Raw genomic sequence first — 18,147 nt, forward strand, 5'->3', positions numbered from 1 at the left:
AGGGCAAGGAGAAAGGGCAGGGTGCCCAAGAATGGCAAGGATGCCCACGTTCCCCGGGGGCAGCATGTTGGTTCCTGAGCTTTCTGGCAGCTCCCAGTTCGTAAAGGAAGAGTTGCTCTGAGAACTGTCTGAATGCATGCTCCCCCAGCCTCCTGTGCTCTGCTGATGCGGCTGGTACTGGTGCAAAGAGGGACCTCTTCCTTTCCGGAGGAAGGAGGGAGGCAGATGTCGGCAATTCCTAGGCAGTTCCTGAGCCGGGACATTTTTCAATGTCTTTCCTTCCTCTCTTGCTGAGTTAGGAGGAGACTGACCCATGACACCTCCCTGTCATGGGAGGGCACCGAGGCCTTCCTGGGTGATAGGCACCAGTGCCTGTGTTCTTTCTTCTCATCCTGAAAGCAGCCTCGTGTGGGTTTCTGTGCCAATGGCTCTTCTGCACCGCTGCCTGCACCATAGTCCGCCCTCCACACTGCCCTCCGCAGTCTTCCCAGGAAGGGCAATGATCTCGGCCTCTCTTTCTGCAGCGGAGTGCAGCATCAGCAGCTGAGGCACCTGCAACGGATGGCAGCTCCTTACCCTCAGCTCCCCCCAGCCCTCTGCAGCAGACAACACCAAGACCTGCAGCTCCAGACGCTACGTGTCCCATCTGCCTGGACACCTTGGACAACGTGGCCTACATAAAACCTTGCTTCCATAAGTTTTGCTTTAGTTGTGTGTTCCGGTGGTCGAAAACAAAGGCCGAATGCCCGCTGTGCAAGCAGGCTTTCCGATCAATTCTGCACACAGTGGTGGCAGAAGATGACTACCAGGAGCATGTCATCAGGCCCCCCGAAGATGGTTCTGTTGCCAGCCATCAGCAACGGAGAGCTCCTCACCGCCCTGCCATCCGGAGGCGCCGTCACCCTGCAGCTCACCCGCAGCAGCCTTCCCCTTCTCCTCAGATGCGACCCTCTCCGCAGAACAGCAGCAGGCTGGAGGGGACCCGGAGGCACACCAGGCAGAGGCAGAGAGAGGGAGGGCTGCTGGAGCCACGCCAGAGGCTGTCCCCACAGAGGCAGGCCAGGGCTGACAGGAGACCTCAGGGGCATGCGGCAGCGACGGAGGAGGAGACGCTGAACTTCCGCCGCTCTCTGTACCGCACAGGGATGCGCGTGCAAAGGGCTCCCGATGGCAGCCACCCCCAGGACATCTCGGCAGACTTCTTCTGCCGCAGCCCGGCCAGCATTCAGAGACTGCTGCCCTGGCTGCAGCGGGAACTGAGAGTCCTCTTTGGAGTCCACCAGACATTGCTAACTGTCACGGAGCTCATTGTCCTGACAAACCTGAGGAGGTACGACCTGGACAGTCAGGCCTTTGCTGAGGACTTAGAGCTGCTTCTGCTGAGTCGCACCGAGCAGTTCCTCCACGAGCTCATCAGCTTTGCCCGCTGCTCGTGCAGCATGGAGACCTACGACCAGCAGGCCATGTATGGCTACCGTGCTCCCAGCCGGCACGAAGGAAGCCCCTCAGCCTCATTGAGCCTGGCAGCTGCTGCAGGGACGGCCCGGACTCCTGTGCCAGCCCAGAGCCCATCCCGAGCTAGTAGCCCTGGGCTCACGGAGCTTCCTGGCCCCTCGTACGCCATCCCCCACGAGCTTGCCGCAGCCACACAGTCTGCCCAGCAGCCGCGGCGAAGCTCTGATGATGGGGCAGCTCGAGCAGGAGGAGAAGCCTGGAGAGAGTTGCTGGCTCCTGCCGACCCCCAGGACAGTGACTCCTCGTCAGACAGTTGTGTCCTTGTAGGGTCCTGGAAGCCCTGGGCAGAGGGAAGCCCTGAATGCATTGTGCTCTCCTCAGACTCAGAGCACTCAGCCGCGGCAGAGGAAAAGGAAGCTGGGCAGAATGAGCAGCCGCTCCATGGGTCCAGCCGGAGCTGCAGCAAAGCCAGCGGGAGCTGCTTGCCCAGCTCCGCCATGCCGAAGGAAACTGGCTGGAGCTGCCACGGCTGCTGCCCCACTGCCCCCAGGGAGGAGACAGAGCCCCGGCAGGGGCAGGTGGAGGATGTGGCTGGTTGCTCTGTGCAGGGCTGCAGCCAGATCCCCTTTGCTCCTGGCAGCGGCAGGCAATGCTCACCCGGGAGTCCCCGGCTGCCCAGAAAGAGGAGGGCAGGCAGCCCTGAGGCCTGTACCCAGCCCAGCAAGAGGCAGGCATGGCCTCAGCGTTAGGAAGGAGAGAGGAAGATGGCCAGGGAGCAGAGACGAGAGCAGCCAGAGAAGCCTGTGGCAATGGCGGCTAGGTAAGAAGACCGAAAGAAGTGGAAAACGGGCTGGACTGCTGCCCTCCAAGGGTTGTCTTCAGCGGTACAAGGTCTGGCAGTCAGCTGACTGTGAGTAGTGGCCTCCTTGGGAGAAGGTAGCAATGCTAGGGCAAAGACTGGTTCAGGTGTTCTTAATGAGGCGATGGAGGGCTCTCGGGGCAAGCTTGGAGTAGGAGTTGGACTAGACGCTGGCAGATGCAGGGCCCACACGGATGAGGAAGTCTGTCAGTCCCCCCAGCAGTTATTCTAGGAGATGGCTGTCTGAAAGCACCTTTGGCAGGACACTGCGGGGCCAGGTTTGTATAAAGACCAGTGCAATCCAGCTGGTTGCCGTGACAAATGCTGAGGAGAGTGAAGGGGTCCCTCGTGACTCACTTGCCTTCTGTCACCCTCTGCTCTCCCTTGGCAGGCAAGGAAGTGGTGGGTTTTCCGCACAGACCTGAGGTGCACCGAGCCCCTCTCCTTGTGTGTGTGTGGGCCTCCCACCAAAATGCCTGAGCTCCCCTGCAGCTGTTCCCCAAATGGCCCTGTCTGGGCTGGAGAACGGGGAGGCATAAAACTCCCCAGCATACACTTCTGGGGAGGAACCCTCTCAGCTTCCCCTCTGCTGGAAAAGTGGCTTGCCTCCGTGTTTCTGCTCCTTTCGCTCTCACCCCACCTGCTCTAGGGGCTTTTAATCTCCTTGCGTGCCTTACTTCTTCCCCTTTGCGTTGCTGGCGTGCAGTGCTAACCACGGTGTTGGAGCGGGTGCCACCTTCCAGGTAAGAAGCTGGCCCTGGGGTTTTTCACCAGTGCTGCTGCTGGCTAAGGAGCTCGTCACCTGAACGCACTTAAGGCACCTGGGATGTGAGCTGCTGGAGAGCTGCCAGAGCTCAGGATGCAAGAAGACTGGCTTGAATTGTCTAGCTCTCCTCAGCTTGGAGGCAGAGCTAGCCCTGCCAGGACATGGCTTCCAGGCTGACAACCCTGCTTTGAAGCTTCTTTGAAGCAGGAGCAAAATCATTTCTGGGAGGTGTGTCACATTCCGCATGTCCGATGGCTGCTGAGGACCGGGCTGCAGCAGTGGTGAGCGTAGCTGTGGCTGTGGGGGTTGGCAGGGCTGAGCAATGCAGCCTCTGGCCTCTCTCCCCAGGCCCCCTGCAATGAGGTGAGGAACTGCTCACTGAGGTGAGCCCATCTCCATGCTTGTGCCTCAGGGGGCATGTTATTCCCAGCTCACAGAGGCCTTCAGCTTTCCCACATGTTAACTTAGGAGTTAACATCTCTGCCTGAAAGCAAACCCTGGGACTGCAACCTTGGCTAGGTTTTGGTAGGAACAACGGGAACTCCCAGCTCGATACAAAGGGAGGCACTCCCAGCGCAGCACCCTAAGCCCAGGCTGACGGAGGCAGGCTCTCTTGTGCTCCTGCTTTCTGAGCCAGGGACTCTGGGGTCCTTGGCTGCACAAAGGCACAGCTCCAGCTGAAGTGGTGCCGGTTAGACTCGCCAACCCAGCAGCCACTGTGTGCTCCGGCTTCCCTAAAACACAGGCGGCATCTCCCCTTCCTCCTCTCGCAGCTCTTCCAGAGAACACTTGTGCGCAACTAGCTTTCAGGACTGGTCTCTGATGTCCTATGGCTCCCTGTCAGCGTGAGTCAGAGAGGATTTGGGGCAAACTCCCGTCCTCAGGCTTTTCCCTTAGCCAGCACCAGGCAACACCATGCCGAGATGAGATTTCCCTCACTTGTCTATCGAGATATATTTCTCTGGAGTCACGAGAGTGATAACAGGAGTGCAGTGAGAAATTAAATAATAACACAAGCTTGTTCTTCCAGGAAAAAAGTATTGCCTACTCACCCGCAGGATTCCGCAGAGGCGCCAAAACCTCGTCCAGCTGAGATGCTGGGGAAGCTTCACCTACAGGCACACCTGCAATCAGAGAGGAGATTTGCTTCCCTTCTATACCATGACATACGTCTTTTGAGCCAGCATCGGGATTACAGAGGGGGAAAAGAAACGCTTAAAAAGAGACAAAGCTTGTCCTTGCCAGCAAAAAAAGTCTGACTCCTTACCAGTGGCGTCCTGCAGAGGCTCCCTTACCTCTCCCAGCTGAGCAGCTGGGTACGCAGTGTCCACGGGCACATCGGTAAGCAGACACGGAGCAGCAGAACTGCGCTGGGCTGACAGTGAACACCCAGGGACTGGCTGAGGCCCAGAGGGGAGAAATGACCGTCCCCACACTTGCCTGCCTGCAGTGCGCTGGAGCTGGGAGAGAACCCAGGAGTTTGGACTCCCAGTCAGCCCTTCCCCTGCTCTACGCCAATGACCCCTGCCCTTCCGCTTCCCACACGTTCCGAGTCCCAGAGCACCTCGCCAGAGCAGGAGAGACTTCCAGTCTCTACCATTTCTCACTGCTGAGGACTTGCCTTTGCAATCTTGAGATCACGCCTAATTCAAGAAACTTTATTTTGAAGTGCCAAAATTCCTTCTGGAAACAACCACACAAAGCTCTGGAGCCCTCAGGACACATCAGCACATTAGCCCCACTGAGCTTCCTTTCTTTTGCTTGAACCAAAAGAACTAACTGCAGCGGCAGGTTATTCTTTCTTAGGCAAAGCTGCAGCACAAGCACCTCACCCGTGTTTCTCCCAGTGCCTTATAGGCAGCAGAGGGATGCTGAAGCAGGAGAATAAGGAGCTGGAGAATAAGTTCCATGTTTGCAGAGTGCTCTCCAGTGGCTCTCCCTCTCCCTGCCACGGGGCTCCTCAGCCCTTCTCTTCACCAGGGAAGCTCAGCTCAGGGGCTGTGTGGTGTCTCGTAAATGCTCGCCCATCTCTCACAGACTTTTCAGCACTCTTGCCGGCAACAAGGGACTCACTAGAACAGCAGAGGCGGCGCATCCACAGCAACAGCTCTACACCTCCCCCCTTCCCCACTCTTGGCACTGAATCGGGAAAGCATCCGAGTTCCTCTGCTCAACAGAGGCAAGGGCAGCCCCCCTCGCAACCTGGCCAAATGGTCCTTCCCAGAGACACGGCTGGCCGCAGGGGCACCTCCCTCCCAGGGCTCCCCTCCACCTCCACGGCACGATGGAGAACACAGCCTGCAAACGGATCCCACCGCTCCTGCCAAGGCTCTTTTGAGAATGTAGGGTAGTTACAGTGATAGGATGCTGTTAGGATAGCTAGCGTAGAGTTGGTTATCATAGTCTTAGCGTGTAGTTACTTACAGTATTCTTAGAGCAGTTGGAGTATCCTTAGGTCATTGTAATTTCTCTAAGGGTAGGAGACAGCTAGTCTGCCTGGCTATACTTAGGGCAGTTATTATAGTTATCATATAGTTACCATTAGCATTATTACTTATAGTTAGAGTTAGTTAGAGTTACTGTTCGTAGTTATCCTTAGGCCATAGTAATTCTTGCTGGAGGGTAGTTAATGTTAGAGGAGAGTATTAGGATGGTTTCAGATAGCTAGCCTGGCAGGAGGCTAGCTCCCCCACTCCCCACCAGCTGGGGCACAGCAAGCTCATGGGCTTGCACTTTAGGTGCAGTAGCTAACTCCTAAGAGAGGAACTGTCTGCACAGGCAGGACAAGAAGAAAAAAGCTTAATCCCTACGTTGCAGCCGATAGAGGAAAATCGGAGTGCTGGCTGCTTTTTGGAAGAAGGCGTCAGAAACATAATTAACACGAGAGTTCCTCAGCAGGAGGTGATCACAGTGTTACCCTCACAGGGCATGTCTCCCCACAGCTGCTGCGGCGTTGTTTCCCACACCATCTTCCTGCAGAAGGAAGACCCTTGACTCGCACCCGAAAAACATGCCACTGAAAAGGAATCCTAGGAGAAAGCAGCAGAAATACGCTTAAGCATCCCAGCTGCCAAGTCTTTCAGGTGACAAAGTTCATCTGAGGAACACCCCATACCTGCCACTTTGGGGGCAGCATGGTTTTGCCCACCCCCCTCCTGAATGGGGGCAAGACAGGACAACCCAGCAAAACCACATCGCCTTCACTAACAACAGCTTGCAAGCCCCTGAGGAAAAGCTGCCCCTCAAAACAACTCCTGTTTTAACAGGTCACAGGGTTAAACACCTTCCTCCCCTAAAGACATTACAAAGCCATTGGCTGCCGTCCCTTGCCCAAGAGGAACTGCACAGCTTCTGCTGGCAAGCAGGTATCAGAAATCCAGGCAGACAACACAGCTCTGCCCTGTGAGCTTCCAGCCCTGATCCCACCCACCAAACATGGGGGAGCTACAAACCCCCCCGGGCCCTGCCCCGGACACTTCACAGCTACAGAACTGCCCCACTTCTCTCATTTCGGCAAGGCATCTGTTACTGTTCAGGAGTTCCTCTCACCCGTGTGAAATGACACGGGTTTGTCTCTGGAGACACAATCTGCCTACTTGCCCAGAAAAAACCCACAGCCGCTTCCATTCAGTCACTGTGGAATTTCCAAATGAATGCAAAACAGAGGGAGAACTTTCCTCTCTCTCGGTTTCCCAGCCCACTTGCCCTCTCAGCTGGTACATCAAGAACAGGACGAGATGCCTGTGGGCTTTCTCTAAGAGCTTAGGCTCAGTAGTACAGATTAAGGCCTCATGAGGAGGAGGTCCAGTTCCCTTTTCCGGGCGGAACAACCCACTCCGGAACAGAGATGTCTTTGTAACGCCTCCTTTGTAGCGCCGCCTTCTGATGTCTTTGCGCCTTCCCTTCTTCCGGCAGAGAGTGGCTGCTTAAAACAAAACCAAAGCAAAAAAGCACCCCACTCATTCATCTCCCTGTTTTGGGCCAAAAGAGCTGCAGAAGGATCAAAGGACACCGAATGGCTGCGCAATAAAGCATCAGAGGATATTCACTGCAGGGGAAGTAAAGCATCTAGGGGGCCAAAACACCCAAACCTTAACTTTACATGCACAAATGACAGGCTGTGACCTAGTGGTTATTGGCCAGGGAGACCCAGCCAGTCAAGCAGAGCGCTCCATGAAAGCACGTGCTCCTTGCTTTGCCGAGGTCAAAAGGAGGAAAGCAAATGCAAGAAGAAAAGGGACAGAGAATCAGGCAAGGAACCGCATTAGGCCCTTCCACAGATTCACGGTGTGCCTGAGTGGGTGCCCCTCTGCAAGCACAAATACAGGAAAGGCCCTTGGGCTACTGCCTCTGGCAGGGGAAGCTCCCAGGCCACAGCCTGCTGGAAGAATGCTCGGAGGAAAAAAAAAGAAAACATCAGTATATAGTGCCCTCTTCTGATCCTCCTTCCTAGACAGCTGCTGTTCAACACTGCCCAAGAGAGTGCCAGTGTGAACCAACAGCTCGTTTGACCCAGTGGACCCCGCTGCTCCTGCTCTGGAAAGCTGTTGGTGTAATCGTCTTCCCCACCTCGGCATCAATGGCAAAGACATCTAAGGAAGCCAGGTTAGCTAGAGATTTGTGTTACGCCAGCTAACACATGCAGAAATGCTTGCTAACGCTGCAGAGCTGCAATAATTTGGAAGCTCTAACAGTGGGAGGTGCCAGGAGGAGAGTTACAAAGCTCTTGGAAGAACGCAATGCCCTCCATGGACAGCACGCTTCCGCTTCAGCTGTCAGGCTGCTACTAGGAAGCCCCTCCCCGACAGTCTGCCCTCAGGTCAAAAGCCTAGCTTTACTGATTGCTCTCTAAAGGCAGTTCCTTTGTGCCAGGGGCCACCACGTACTTCACAGCAAAGCTTTGGCTCTGAATATACTGGGGAGTTGGCACAACCCAGGCATCCAAGACCCTGCAAGGAGGGCTCATGCTACGGCCTGACATAGGCTGGGAGCAGCACCATGAGGCTAAAGGGAGAGCAACCCATACGCCCCATCCTCAAGGACAAAAAGGATGAGGTCTGCTATCCTTGCAGGTTTTTAAGGAACTGCTTGTTAACACCACATAAGACCCAAGTGCTTTGGAATTAAGTAAATCCTTGCTCAGGAACCAAAACAACCAATAGGCATGGCAGGGATTGAACTGCCAAGCCGGAAGGTCCAAATACATCGGCTCACTCAAGCAGCCTTGGAAGCGGATGCAGCAGCAGCCGCACTGCTGAGGCTCTTGTGCATCCCGGTGCAATTCAGGGCATGCCCGCATCGTGACGGAGGAAGGATGAGCACTCTCACTGTCGGTTAGGTAACTGCCTTGCTCATAAGCATGTGAATTAATGAATCATCGAGTTAACAAATCAGTGAACTAGCTAATTAAGTAACTACAGAATTAATGACTTAGGCTAGTCTGCACAGAAAGGATTCACTCTTTCTTTGCTTTTGGGGTTTTTTTTTCTTTTTTACCTAATAAGCTCATAAGACTAAAGTTGGTTTCACAAAGTACGCTGTCCTGTAAATTTGAGAGATCACAACGTGACACACAGATCCGCCTTTTCCTGGGAGAGACCTACAACCAACACTCAGGGTAGCCCATGCTCATTGTGCTTTAAAGGCACCCAAGCCAGTATGGTGATAAGAGACTCTGTACCTGACCAGATCATTTCGCAGTGGGCCCCAAGCATCACCACATTGATGTCTGCACTGACAGATGGGAAAGTGTTCGGAGAAAAACCACGAGTCAGCTTTCAAGCACCATTAGATGTATGGGGCTCTCAGGTTATGAGGGACAACGCAGACAGATTCCTCATACGCACTGGCTGAGTAGGAAGCGTCAACTCGGACAAAGAGGCCTTCTGACTATCATGTGAAAGTTGACGAGGACTGGAGCACGGCATCTGCTGGGGCTTTAACTGCAAGACTCCACACTGGACCAAGTTAGTCATTTTGCAAGAAGGGATGCTGCTCCTGCCTCACAAGCAGAGCTTGTCATTTTGTACCACCCAACAGCCTTTCCTCAGATTCCAGGATCTACCCCAAAATAATTACAAAACTCATAGCTTTGCATAACAATGGCACAGACATGTGAAAAAAGTACTTGTCAACTACCACGTAAATAACAAACAGTGAAAAGAGGAAAAAAACCCAGCTCATGGGGACAATAGCAAATGTGTGCACATGACATTCTGACAAACTGCTGGCTAGAGAAGAAAATTGTTTGCCAGCAATCCAATTACACCTGACCTCCCTGCAGGGGACGATTCAGGACACCTGCAACAGTTCCATGCCTTCAGCTTTCTAGAGAAGCTCCAGAGAAGACACGAACCTGATCTAAACAAGGGAACTTGGCTTGTCCCGAAAAGGTGCAATTTGCTTACTTGCTTTGGAAACTCTGCCATCATAAACAAACAAACAAAATACCATACACACCCCCCCCCAAACAGTTACAAAGGGATTATTTAAGAGTCTTGCCTAAAGTCTGCATTAATTTAAGACCAGGGCACCCAAAGGTGCACACAGAATTTGTCACTCACCATTACTGCAAACAGCCAGAGACACTACAAAGGTCAGCCCGAGGAGAAGAGGGTTAAGTAACAATACCCACTCTTGACCAGAGAGACTGTTGTTCTGTCCTTCTTTACCAAACACTTGGTGCGTTAGAAGCCGTTTGATCACACAGGGCAAGACCCATTTTCTCCTCGTGATTCAGAAGGGAACAGGGGAGTCTTGGCTTTCCTAAAGCAGCCATAGCCAGGAAACACTGATGCACAGAAGGCAGAAGCAAGGAAACGTGAACCCCTGCTTAGCTAGCTCCGTCTCCAGCAGCAATGCACACCTCGAGCAGAGGGTTTTGCTCTGTCTTTACCATTTGGGTTTAAGCAAGGGCCTGGGCGAAAGGAATTAAGGACATTTGTGTCGAGGAACATTGGAAACAAAGGGAAGAAAACGGGCCCTAACCTGTAAAGGGTTTGAAAAAGTTCTTGATGCAAAGGAGAGCAACGGGCTTGAGCTGGCTTCAACCCACGTATTCCTTCCTGGCGACTGGGGAGGCCCAGCGTTGTGACAGTGAGCCCATGATAGTAATGGGTAAAGGGGATCACATTGGTGTTGTGATGGAACTGTATAATGCAACTGCTAGAGTTTGTGAAGTGTACACTTGCATTGTGGTTTCAGACTGTTGCTGTATCGCTCTGCTAAATCAGACATCCCATGTAGCATCAAATACCTCGAAAGGAAACTGTTATGGGGATGGGAGCTCTCACAGCTCCAGGCCTTTCTGCCCCTGTCGCGCTACAACACTGGCTGAAAGCACCACTCCGTTTCCCCCGGAGGGTGGCAAACAGCTCCCGCGCCCAGCTCAGGTTTCGGGGGCCAGTTCCCTTCCAGCGACTCCCACAGGGGAGCCCAGCAGAGCGGGGCCCAGCGGCAGCAGCCTTTCCTGGCGGAGGCTCCGCTGGAGGACAACTCCCACTGCCCCGGGGCCGGCCTCACGCTGCTGGGGTGAGGGCAGGAGCCGGAGCCGCCCGCGAGGCCGCGTGTGGAGAGAGCAGAGAGCTCGGAGCTGTGACGTGCGGGTCTGCGGGGGACCGGCCTCGGGCGGCGGTGGGGAGGGCAGTGGCACCTGGCGCTGCAGGGCCCCGGGCCTGGGCTGCTGAAGAGAAGGAAGGGGAGGCCCAGGTAATGAGAAGCTCCTGTGTGTCTTCGGCCTTGCGGCTGAGGAAGTAAAAGGGGGTGATTGTGGTGGTGCTGATGAGGGGCCTGGAGGACATCCCCTGTCTGGAGATGGTCAGCAAGAGCATGCTGGTGCTGGCCAAAGTGGTGCATGAGCTGAAGGGCAAGGACCTGGGCTCCGCTTTCAGGGACACTGCCAAGTGCAAAGACCATGGCGGGGCACGGTGGCCCTCACGAGTCCACAACGTCTGCTCGATTCACACGCCGTCTCCAGGCTCGGACGCCTTTGCCTGCTCAACACCCTGGGACAAGACAACCCCGGGCCTTGGAAAGTACACCGAGTACACCAAAGGAAGGAAACTCTGAACCCCCTCCCCCCCAACAACCACCTCAAATCACCCCCTGCCCACAAAGGCCACCATGTGAAAAGACTCTGGGGCTCCAAGGGCCTCTCTCTGCGTGCGCACAAAGCACACTCGACCACACCAAAGCGGTCTCCGAGGACGTCTTATTCAGCGGGCACCCAGCAGGCTCCACGAGGCCGAGACCTACGGAGACGTGGGGCTGGGCGACGGCTGTCAGGAAGGCAGCAGCCCCTCACTCCACAGGCTCAGGGTCTCTCCCAGCACGTACACCAGGTGAGCATAGCTCTGCTCGGGTAGCAGCCACAGCAGCAGCCGGTAGAGGAACTCCTGGTCATACTGGGAAGCGTAGAGCACCACGGCGCCCAGCACGAAGCCGACGACCAGCTCCAGGCAGATGAAGAGCGTGCAGAGTCTCCTGGGGCACAGCGCAGGCATGGGAGAGGGCGCAGGGCAGGTGCATCCCAACCCTCTCCTGCCCTGCACCCACCGCTGGGCCACGCGGGCCCCTTCAGCCAGCCCCACCGTCTGCGCCCCCACCCCCCAACACGCACTGCTCGTCGCTCCCTGGTGGAGGGTTGCAGAAGAGCCGCCAGGAGCCCAGAAAGAAGAAAGCTTGGCGCAAGGAATGCGCTGCCGGGGCGTGATTCCCAGCTGCAAAGCCCACAGCCAGTGAGCAGGACCCGCCAGGCCGCAGCCCGCTCGCTGCACAGCAGCCCACACGTGAGCCGCAGGGCATCAGGGACCCCAGGGGCAACTCACTGCAGCCACGTAGCCATGCCGCATCTCTTTGCCAGCTCCTGCCTCTCCTGCAGGCCAACACAGAGCGGGGACACTTGTGGGACCCACACGGGGCTGCATGGCGCCCCTCTCCCCAGCAAGACCCTGCCAGCTCCTGCAGGCTTTGGCGCTGCCTCTCCCCCTTACCAGCTTTGCTTCCAGCAGCTCCGGCAGCACAGACCCCTCCACCTCGGGCTCCTGCTCCATCTGCTGCTTGCTGCAGGCAACAGAGCTTGCTTGGGCGAGCGCTGACCTCCATGGCCGCTGGGGCTGCCCGTCGCAACATACTGCTGCCCCACAGCAGCCATCGGGGTCTCCTGTCCCGCCACATGCTGCACAGAGCCCCTGCATCCCCTCCCCGAGGCCGGCACTGGCGTCCTCTGGCCCTCCAGCTGCAGCACAGAGCTGCTGCATGCGCCTGTGGGGAGAGGTGTCCCCGGTGCCCACTCACTAGGCATTTTCCAGCTCCAGCTCCTCCACTTCCTCTCGAAGTGGCCTCAGTTCAGCCCGCAGCACCTGGCAGACAGAAGGGGCCCGGTCCACGTGCCTGCTGCAGCCTCCTCCAAAGCCCCCGGCCAGTGGGCGCCCACCACCCTCTGCCCTCGCCCCTTTGGCACTACCTTTGCCCGCTTCTCCTGCTCACGCAGCTGCTGCTTCAGCTGGGCCGAGCGCTGCTGCTCCTGCAACTCACAGGGCACACAAAGCAATGCCACCAGTGGAGCTGGCAGCTGGGCAGCCCCCTCCGCCTCCAGCCCCAGGGCTCGGCCCCCTCGCAACTGCCCCGCCCCAGGGCCCCGGGAGGGCTGGCCACAGACAAGGCCAGCCAAAGGGGAGTCACGGCCCCTGGGGCTAGTGCCCTCCCCAGGCCCACTGCTGGCCAAGGCTGAGGGGTGCACCGATGCCAGCACTGGCACCCCACCAGCACTGGCACCCCACTGCTGCCAGCGCAGCTCTCCCTCTCCCCTGTACCTCGTCGAGCTCCTGCAGCCTCATGCGCCTCTCCTCCTTGGCTGCCTGCAAGCGCTCCTGCGGCAGAGGAGAGGAAGAGGAGCACTCAGCAGGGCACGGGCTCTCTCCTGTGAGATCTGCTCCTGGCAGCGGGTCCCAGGCCCTCCGCCCTCCCGGCTGCCCTCGGCCCCCAGCTCCCACTCTGCCACTGTCCCTCGCACGCGCCTCCCCTCTGTACCCAGCTCTGCAGGCACCAGCGGGCAGCCAGAGGCCCCTGGCTCCGCTCACCTCCAGCTGGGGCAGCAGCTCCTCCATCACCTGCAGCTCCTGCTGGCTGCTGCAGCACCGCTGCCTGAGGGCACAGTTCTCCCGTGCCAGCTCCTGGGCAGCAGCCTGCAGCTCCTGCTTCTCCTCCTGCTGCATGGGGAAGGGGGCAGAGCAGGGCTTCAGAGCCAAGCAGAGGGGGCACAGAGCAGGCCTTCAGCGGGGGCACCACCAGCCCCGCGCACCAAGGCCACTCCACGCCTACCAGGCACCGCAGCAGCTCCTTGCAATGGCCCCTCTCCTCCTTGCTTTCATTCAGCTGCTCCAGCAGCCTGCTGTGCTCGGCCAGCAGCCCTTCCAGCTCCTCCGCCCCTCTCCTGCGCCTCTGCTGCCTGCAGCAACGGGGTGCCATCACACCACACGCACCGGCACAGGCCCTCCCACCTGCCTGCCCTTCCTCCGCCAACCTCCGCACACCTCCCCAGCCCCCTGCATTCCCGCGCCCAGCCACGTCGCGATCACCCCACCTGGCCACCTGCTTGGTCAGGCGGGCGTTTGTGCCCTGCAGCGCCTCATAGTCCTTCTCCAGCGCCTCCAGGAGATTCAGCAGCTCCTGCTTCTGCGCCTGTACCCGCTGCAGGGCCAGCTTCACATCCGCCACCTCCATGGCTTGGGCTGTGCGCTGGGAGGCAGCACGGTGTGAGGGGGCTACAGCCCGTGTGCTCGGGCACACAGGGACGCTCACGTGGTCACTACCCTTCCCGGCATATACACACATAAACACTCGCGCACACTTACAGACCCATATTGCGTGTGCTCCAAACGATGTCCTCGTGCACAGCTGGAAGCAGCCACCCTGCTCCCCCACAGTCCACATGTGCCAGGCACACATGTACAGCCCTGGCCCACGGGCAGGCACACTCGGGCTGTGGCGCTGGCAGTTCCCCGAGTCCCACCGCCCCCACCGCCCGGCCCGACCCGGTCCAGCCCGTGCTGGACGTCCCCCACGCAGCTCACCTCCACTCTGCAAGCACGCCCCGTGGGAGCCCAGCCGCCTCTGCCAGGCAGGGCACGAGGAGGCACAGGCAGCGGTGCCTCTGGCGAGCGGTACCAAGGTCTGCTGCCAGCCCCAGAGCACGAGCCCAGCACCAGCCCCAAAAGCCTTGCTCGACCCCCCGCGCCTCACACCCGAGCTTGGCACGAGTCTGACCACCAGGCAGCTGGGCGAGACTCTGCAGCCGCCCGAGGCAATGCAGCAGCGCTGCGCTGTCACAAGAGGTTGGGGCCGTCACAAAGGGCCGTCACAAAGGGCCCCCGAGAGCGCTGGCCAGGGGTGGCCAGTGCCCCCCGGCAGGCACCCGCCTCTTGTGCTCCCCCAGCCTCCTCCCCGGGCACGGAGGCCTAAAGCCCAGGGCTGGAGATGGGAGGAGAAAGCCCTGGGGAAGCCCTTCATCCCCACAGCCTCTGCTGCAAGATGCCAGCTGGCCTGGCCCAAAAGGGCTCTGCGCTAGAGCCCAACCACTGGGGACCCTGTGGCAGCAGGGGCAGACAGGCAGACGCCTTTCCCAATGCATGGCAGACTCATTTCCCGCCATGGGGATGGTGGCCTTGCTTGGCCCACAGCTCCCAAGCCGTTCCTCTGAAACAGAGGCCAGCCTCCAGTCCCCTTTGCACGGAGAGCAAGCCAGCTTTCTGTGCAACAGTTGTGGCCAGTCACTCCCTGTGTCCTCTGAGCCGGCCTGCCTTGTTGGGGTCTAGCGGTCAGTGGCACAGGGCGCCGGCAGGAGCCAGCAGGGCAGCAGGGACAGGCGTCGCACCTGGAGCCCACACGTTGCCCAGAGCACAGCCCGGTAGGGGCATGCTTAGACTCATGTCATGGCTCTTCACTAATGGGCGGGTATCAGATCTACTGGCAGAATGATGAACACTAACAGAAGCGCAGATCTACTAGCAGAATTGCTAACAAGGCCATCTCAAATACAAGGAGATCCCATAGGGGCCCCTGCACTGTGTGCTTCCCAGGGAGATAGCTTGGAGTGGGCCATAGCTGATGCATCGCATGGCGGGTATGCTGCCTATCTCTCACATCTTGCATGCAGATCAGAGACACTGCAGGTTCAGTTCTCGGACGTGCTCCCCAACCAACAGCATACCGAGAAAGAGCACGCCAACACCCACTCCCCCTATCAGCTAGCTGAGAGAGAGGAGCTTCCCGCTGATGCCAGCTACCCACAGCTATTGTCTCGCGGGAAGCTCAGGGGCTGTGCTCCAGCGGGCAGACCCCTCACGCGCTATAATCACCCTTTTCGCAGTGTTGTCCTGGAGCGATCAGTCCAGCCTTGCCGATCCGCTGCGCTTTGGGCCTGGGAATCTGCGGGGGACAGATCACTAAGCCTCAGGGAGACAAGCTGTGCCTGTGCTGTTTGGCAGCCACCCTTAGTTTTCATGCTTAACGCCCGAGCTCTCCTTCCTCCTAGCCGTAAGCTTATTGAAGCCAGCCTGGACACCAGTTTGTCCACAGCACAGGCTCAGGTGACAGGTATTTTTTTGCAGTAAGCGGTCATTCCTGCGAGAGCCTACTGTGACTGACCAACAACGCCTACAATGGGAGAAGGCTCAGAGGGCAAGGTGCCCCATGAATCGCAAGGACAGTGTAGGATGCAGCTCACTAACCGCAGCTGTTGCACACAGACCTGACCAGCGTTGTGACGCTGAGCGTGTCTGAGACTGGAAATGGCAACCACATTGGTATTGTGATTGGTATTGTGCTTGAACTGTCTAGCTAGATGTTGTTCACACTTGTACTGTGATACACTTGAATTGTGCTCTCAGGGCATTGCTGAATCATTGTGCTAAATCAACACCCCCTGTAACATCAGATTCCCTCAAAAGAAACTTTTGAGGCCTGTGAGGGTGACGGAGCACTGGCAGAGGTTGCCCGGAGAGCTTGTGGAGTCTCCTTCGCTGGAGATTTTCAAAACCGGCCTGGACGCGGTCCTGGGCAACATGCTCTAGAGGACCTGGCTTGAGCAGGGGGGTTGGACTAGATGATCTCCAGAGGTCCCTTCCAGGCTTGGCCATTGCGTGCTTCTGTGTGATTCTGTGAACCTGACAGCCACTTGCAGGCAAGGCTGACACTGATTATCACACGGCCAGCTGATGCTCTGGCAGGGTTTGGGTCTCATAGTTGCTCTATCAGAGCAAGCAGGCGCTTGCACGCGTCTTGGCCCACCGCTGTCCCTTCAGAAGTTCAAAGGTGTTGGTGTGTGCAGGGCGGATTCCCCTCCTCCCTCCCTCCCTCCCTCCACCTCCACTGATTACAGTGGGAGCTTAGACAAGGAGCTGGCATGCAGACAGCCATTTTGTGCTCACCAAAACTGGGGACAGGGGAATCCCCCCTCCTGAGAGTGTGTGGAGTGCACGGGATGGAACGGAATCCCGCTTCATGCCAGGGCCTTCTCAATGTATTGTTTACCTCCTCTAAATCAGTCCCTGAAGCATGAGGAAAGTAACTCCCTTCTTGGCCCTGTCTAGGAGTCCTGTCTTCTCATGAGATGGGAATAGGGCCTTCTAGCGGGACATTTCCGGCTGTAAGGGTGAGGCGGGGGCAAGGCCTGGACTCCTGGCAGGGACAGATACACTGTTTCTATCACTGTGTCAGAGCGGGCTTCTCTGTAATAAATGGGGATTTCCTCAGTGCAGTGCTTGAAGGTTGGGCTCTTCTTCCAAAGGTGGAGTCAACAATGCGCTCAAGGGCTTTCAGCCTGAAGGGGCCTGTTGCTTTTTGGGGGTTCTCCATGGGCTCGAGGCGATGAGCCCATGGGATGATGTGTTAGGGAAGGAGGGCTGGATTCAGCTCTCGCTTGTGGGTAGCCAGTGCTCCTGGAGGTGGTGAATGGTCAAGTGGTATCTCCCAAACGACAGGGCTGGAGACTGATTCCCATCCTTCTCCAAGGGAGTATGGAGCCACCAGGAGAGCACAGGGCATCTCCAAGGGCACCACGTGCCCTCGGGGTGGGCAGTGAATGGAGCTTCACAAAATCAGGTGGAGTCATCCAAAGGTAAAGGCCTAAACCAATGAATGTGCAGGCCAGTGAGAGCCCTACAGTCCCACGAGAGGCAGTGGGGACCCCGGAGGCCCAGGGAAAGGAGCCTGGAGAGCGGTTCACGTCACCTTCAATGAAAAGCCATGGGCTTGATCTAGGGCCACACCTGAACACAGCCTGAGCTGTTTGAAGTGCCCTGCGATTGCTCAGAGCATCGTCCATGGCCACCTACCCTTTGGTAGGGGGTTGTCTGTCCCGCGGGGTCTGCTTCCCACCCTGACCACCACGGCCAGGGCGGAGTCACCCTGTGGCCCCAGGGCACCACGGTCCGCTCCCACTGCAGAGCAGCACCCCCAGCTCGGGTCGCTACACAGGGGAAGGCTCCAGGAATGGCCGGGCAGGCCAGCGCCGATGCACTCACCTGGGGAAAGGCTCTTTGGGCAGCAGGAACGTCCCTGGAGAGCAGCAAAGCAACAACCGTGTGCTTGCAAGGAGGAATAAGCGAGCGAGAAGTCTGTTTCTCTGTGTGTCAGCTAAGGGCAGGCTGGTGTGTCCTGGGGGCAGCAGGAGCTGCCTGAGGAGCCGCAGGGCAGGGACTCTGGCGCTGTCCTGGAGGGAGGCGCTGGCACGAGGGAGCTGCAGGCCGTCTGGGGGCAGGGAATCTCCTTGACACAAGAACAAGGGGCACAGAGTGTCACTGTCCTCTGCTTCCTTGTGCCACTGGGGCCAGGGACAGTTTGGAAGCTGACGAGGCAGCTGACACCCTGCCCCTACCCACCCCTTCCCCCGTGCTGCTGTGCTTTCAAGGGGGCTTGGGCTGTGGTGTGAGTGCTACTGTGCCGCAGAAACACGGGCCTCGACCCCTCGCTGCAGCCCCCACTGCCCTCCTGCCCCTGCCCTGCCGCCCTGCCGTCCTCCCCACGCTGCCCTGCCTCCTGACTCCTCTCCCCACACCGCAGGGCCCGG

The 18,147-nt window shown here is 57.8% G+C and overlaps 1 protein-coding gene across 1 annotated transcript; it reads left to right on the plus strand.

Moving 5' to 3' along the window:
• Window positions 1-626: 626 nt before the first annotated feature.
• On the plus strand, window positions 627-16,688 carry LOC138062405 (E3 ubiquitin-protein ligase Topors-like; the record flags this gene model as incomplete). The annotated part of the gene is made up of 2 exons (XM_068920485.1): window positions 627-1,651; window positions 16,670-16,688. Coding segments are annotated over 2 exons (1,044 nt in total), but the record flags the coding sequence as incomplete, so codon positions are not given.
• Between the last annotated feature and the right edge of the window lie 1,459 nt (window positions 16,689-18,147).

Source organism: Struthio camelus, chromosome 27 (genome assembly GCF_040807025.1).
Source record: "Struthio camelus isolate bStrCam1 chromosome 27, bStrCam1.hap1, whole genome shotgun sequence".
NCBI lineage: Eukaryota > Metazoa > Chordata > Aves > Struthioniformes > Struthionidae > Struthio > Struthio camelus.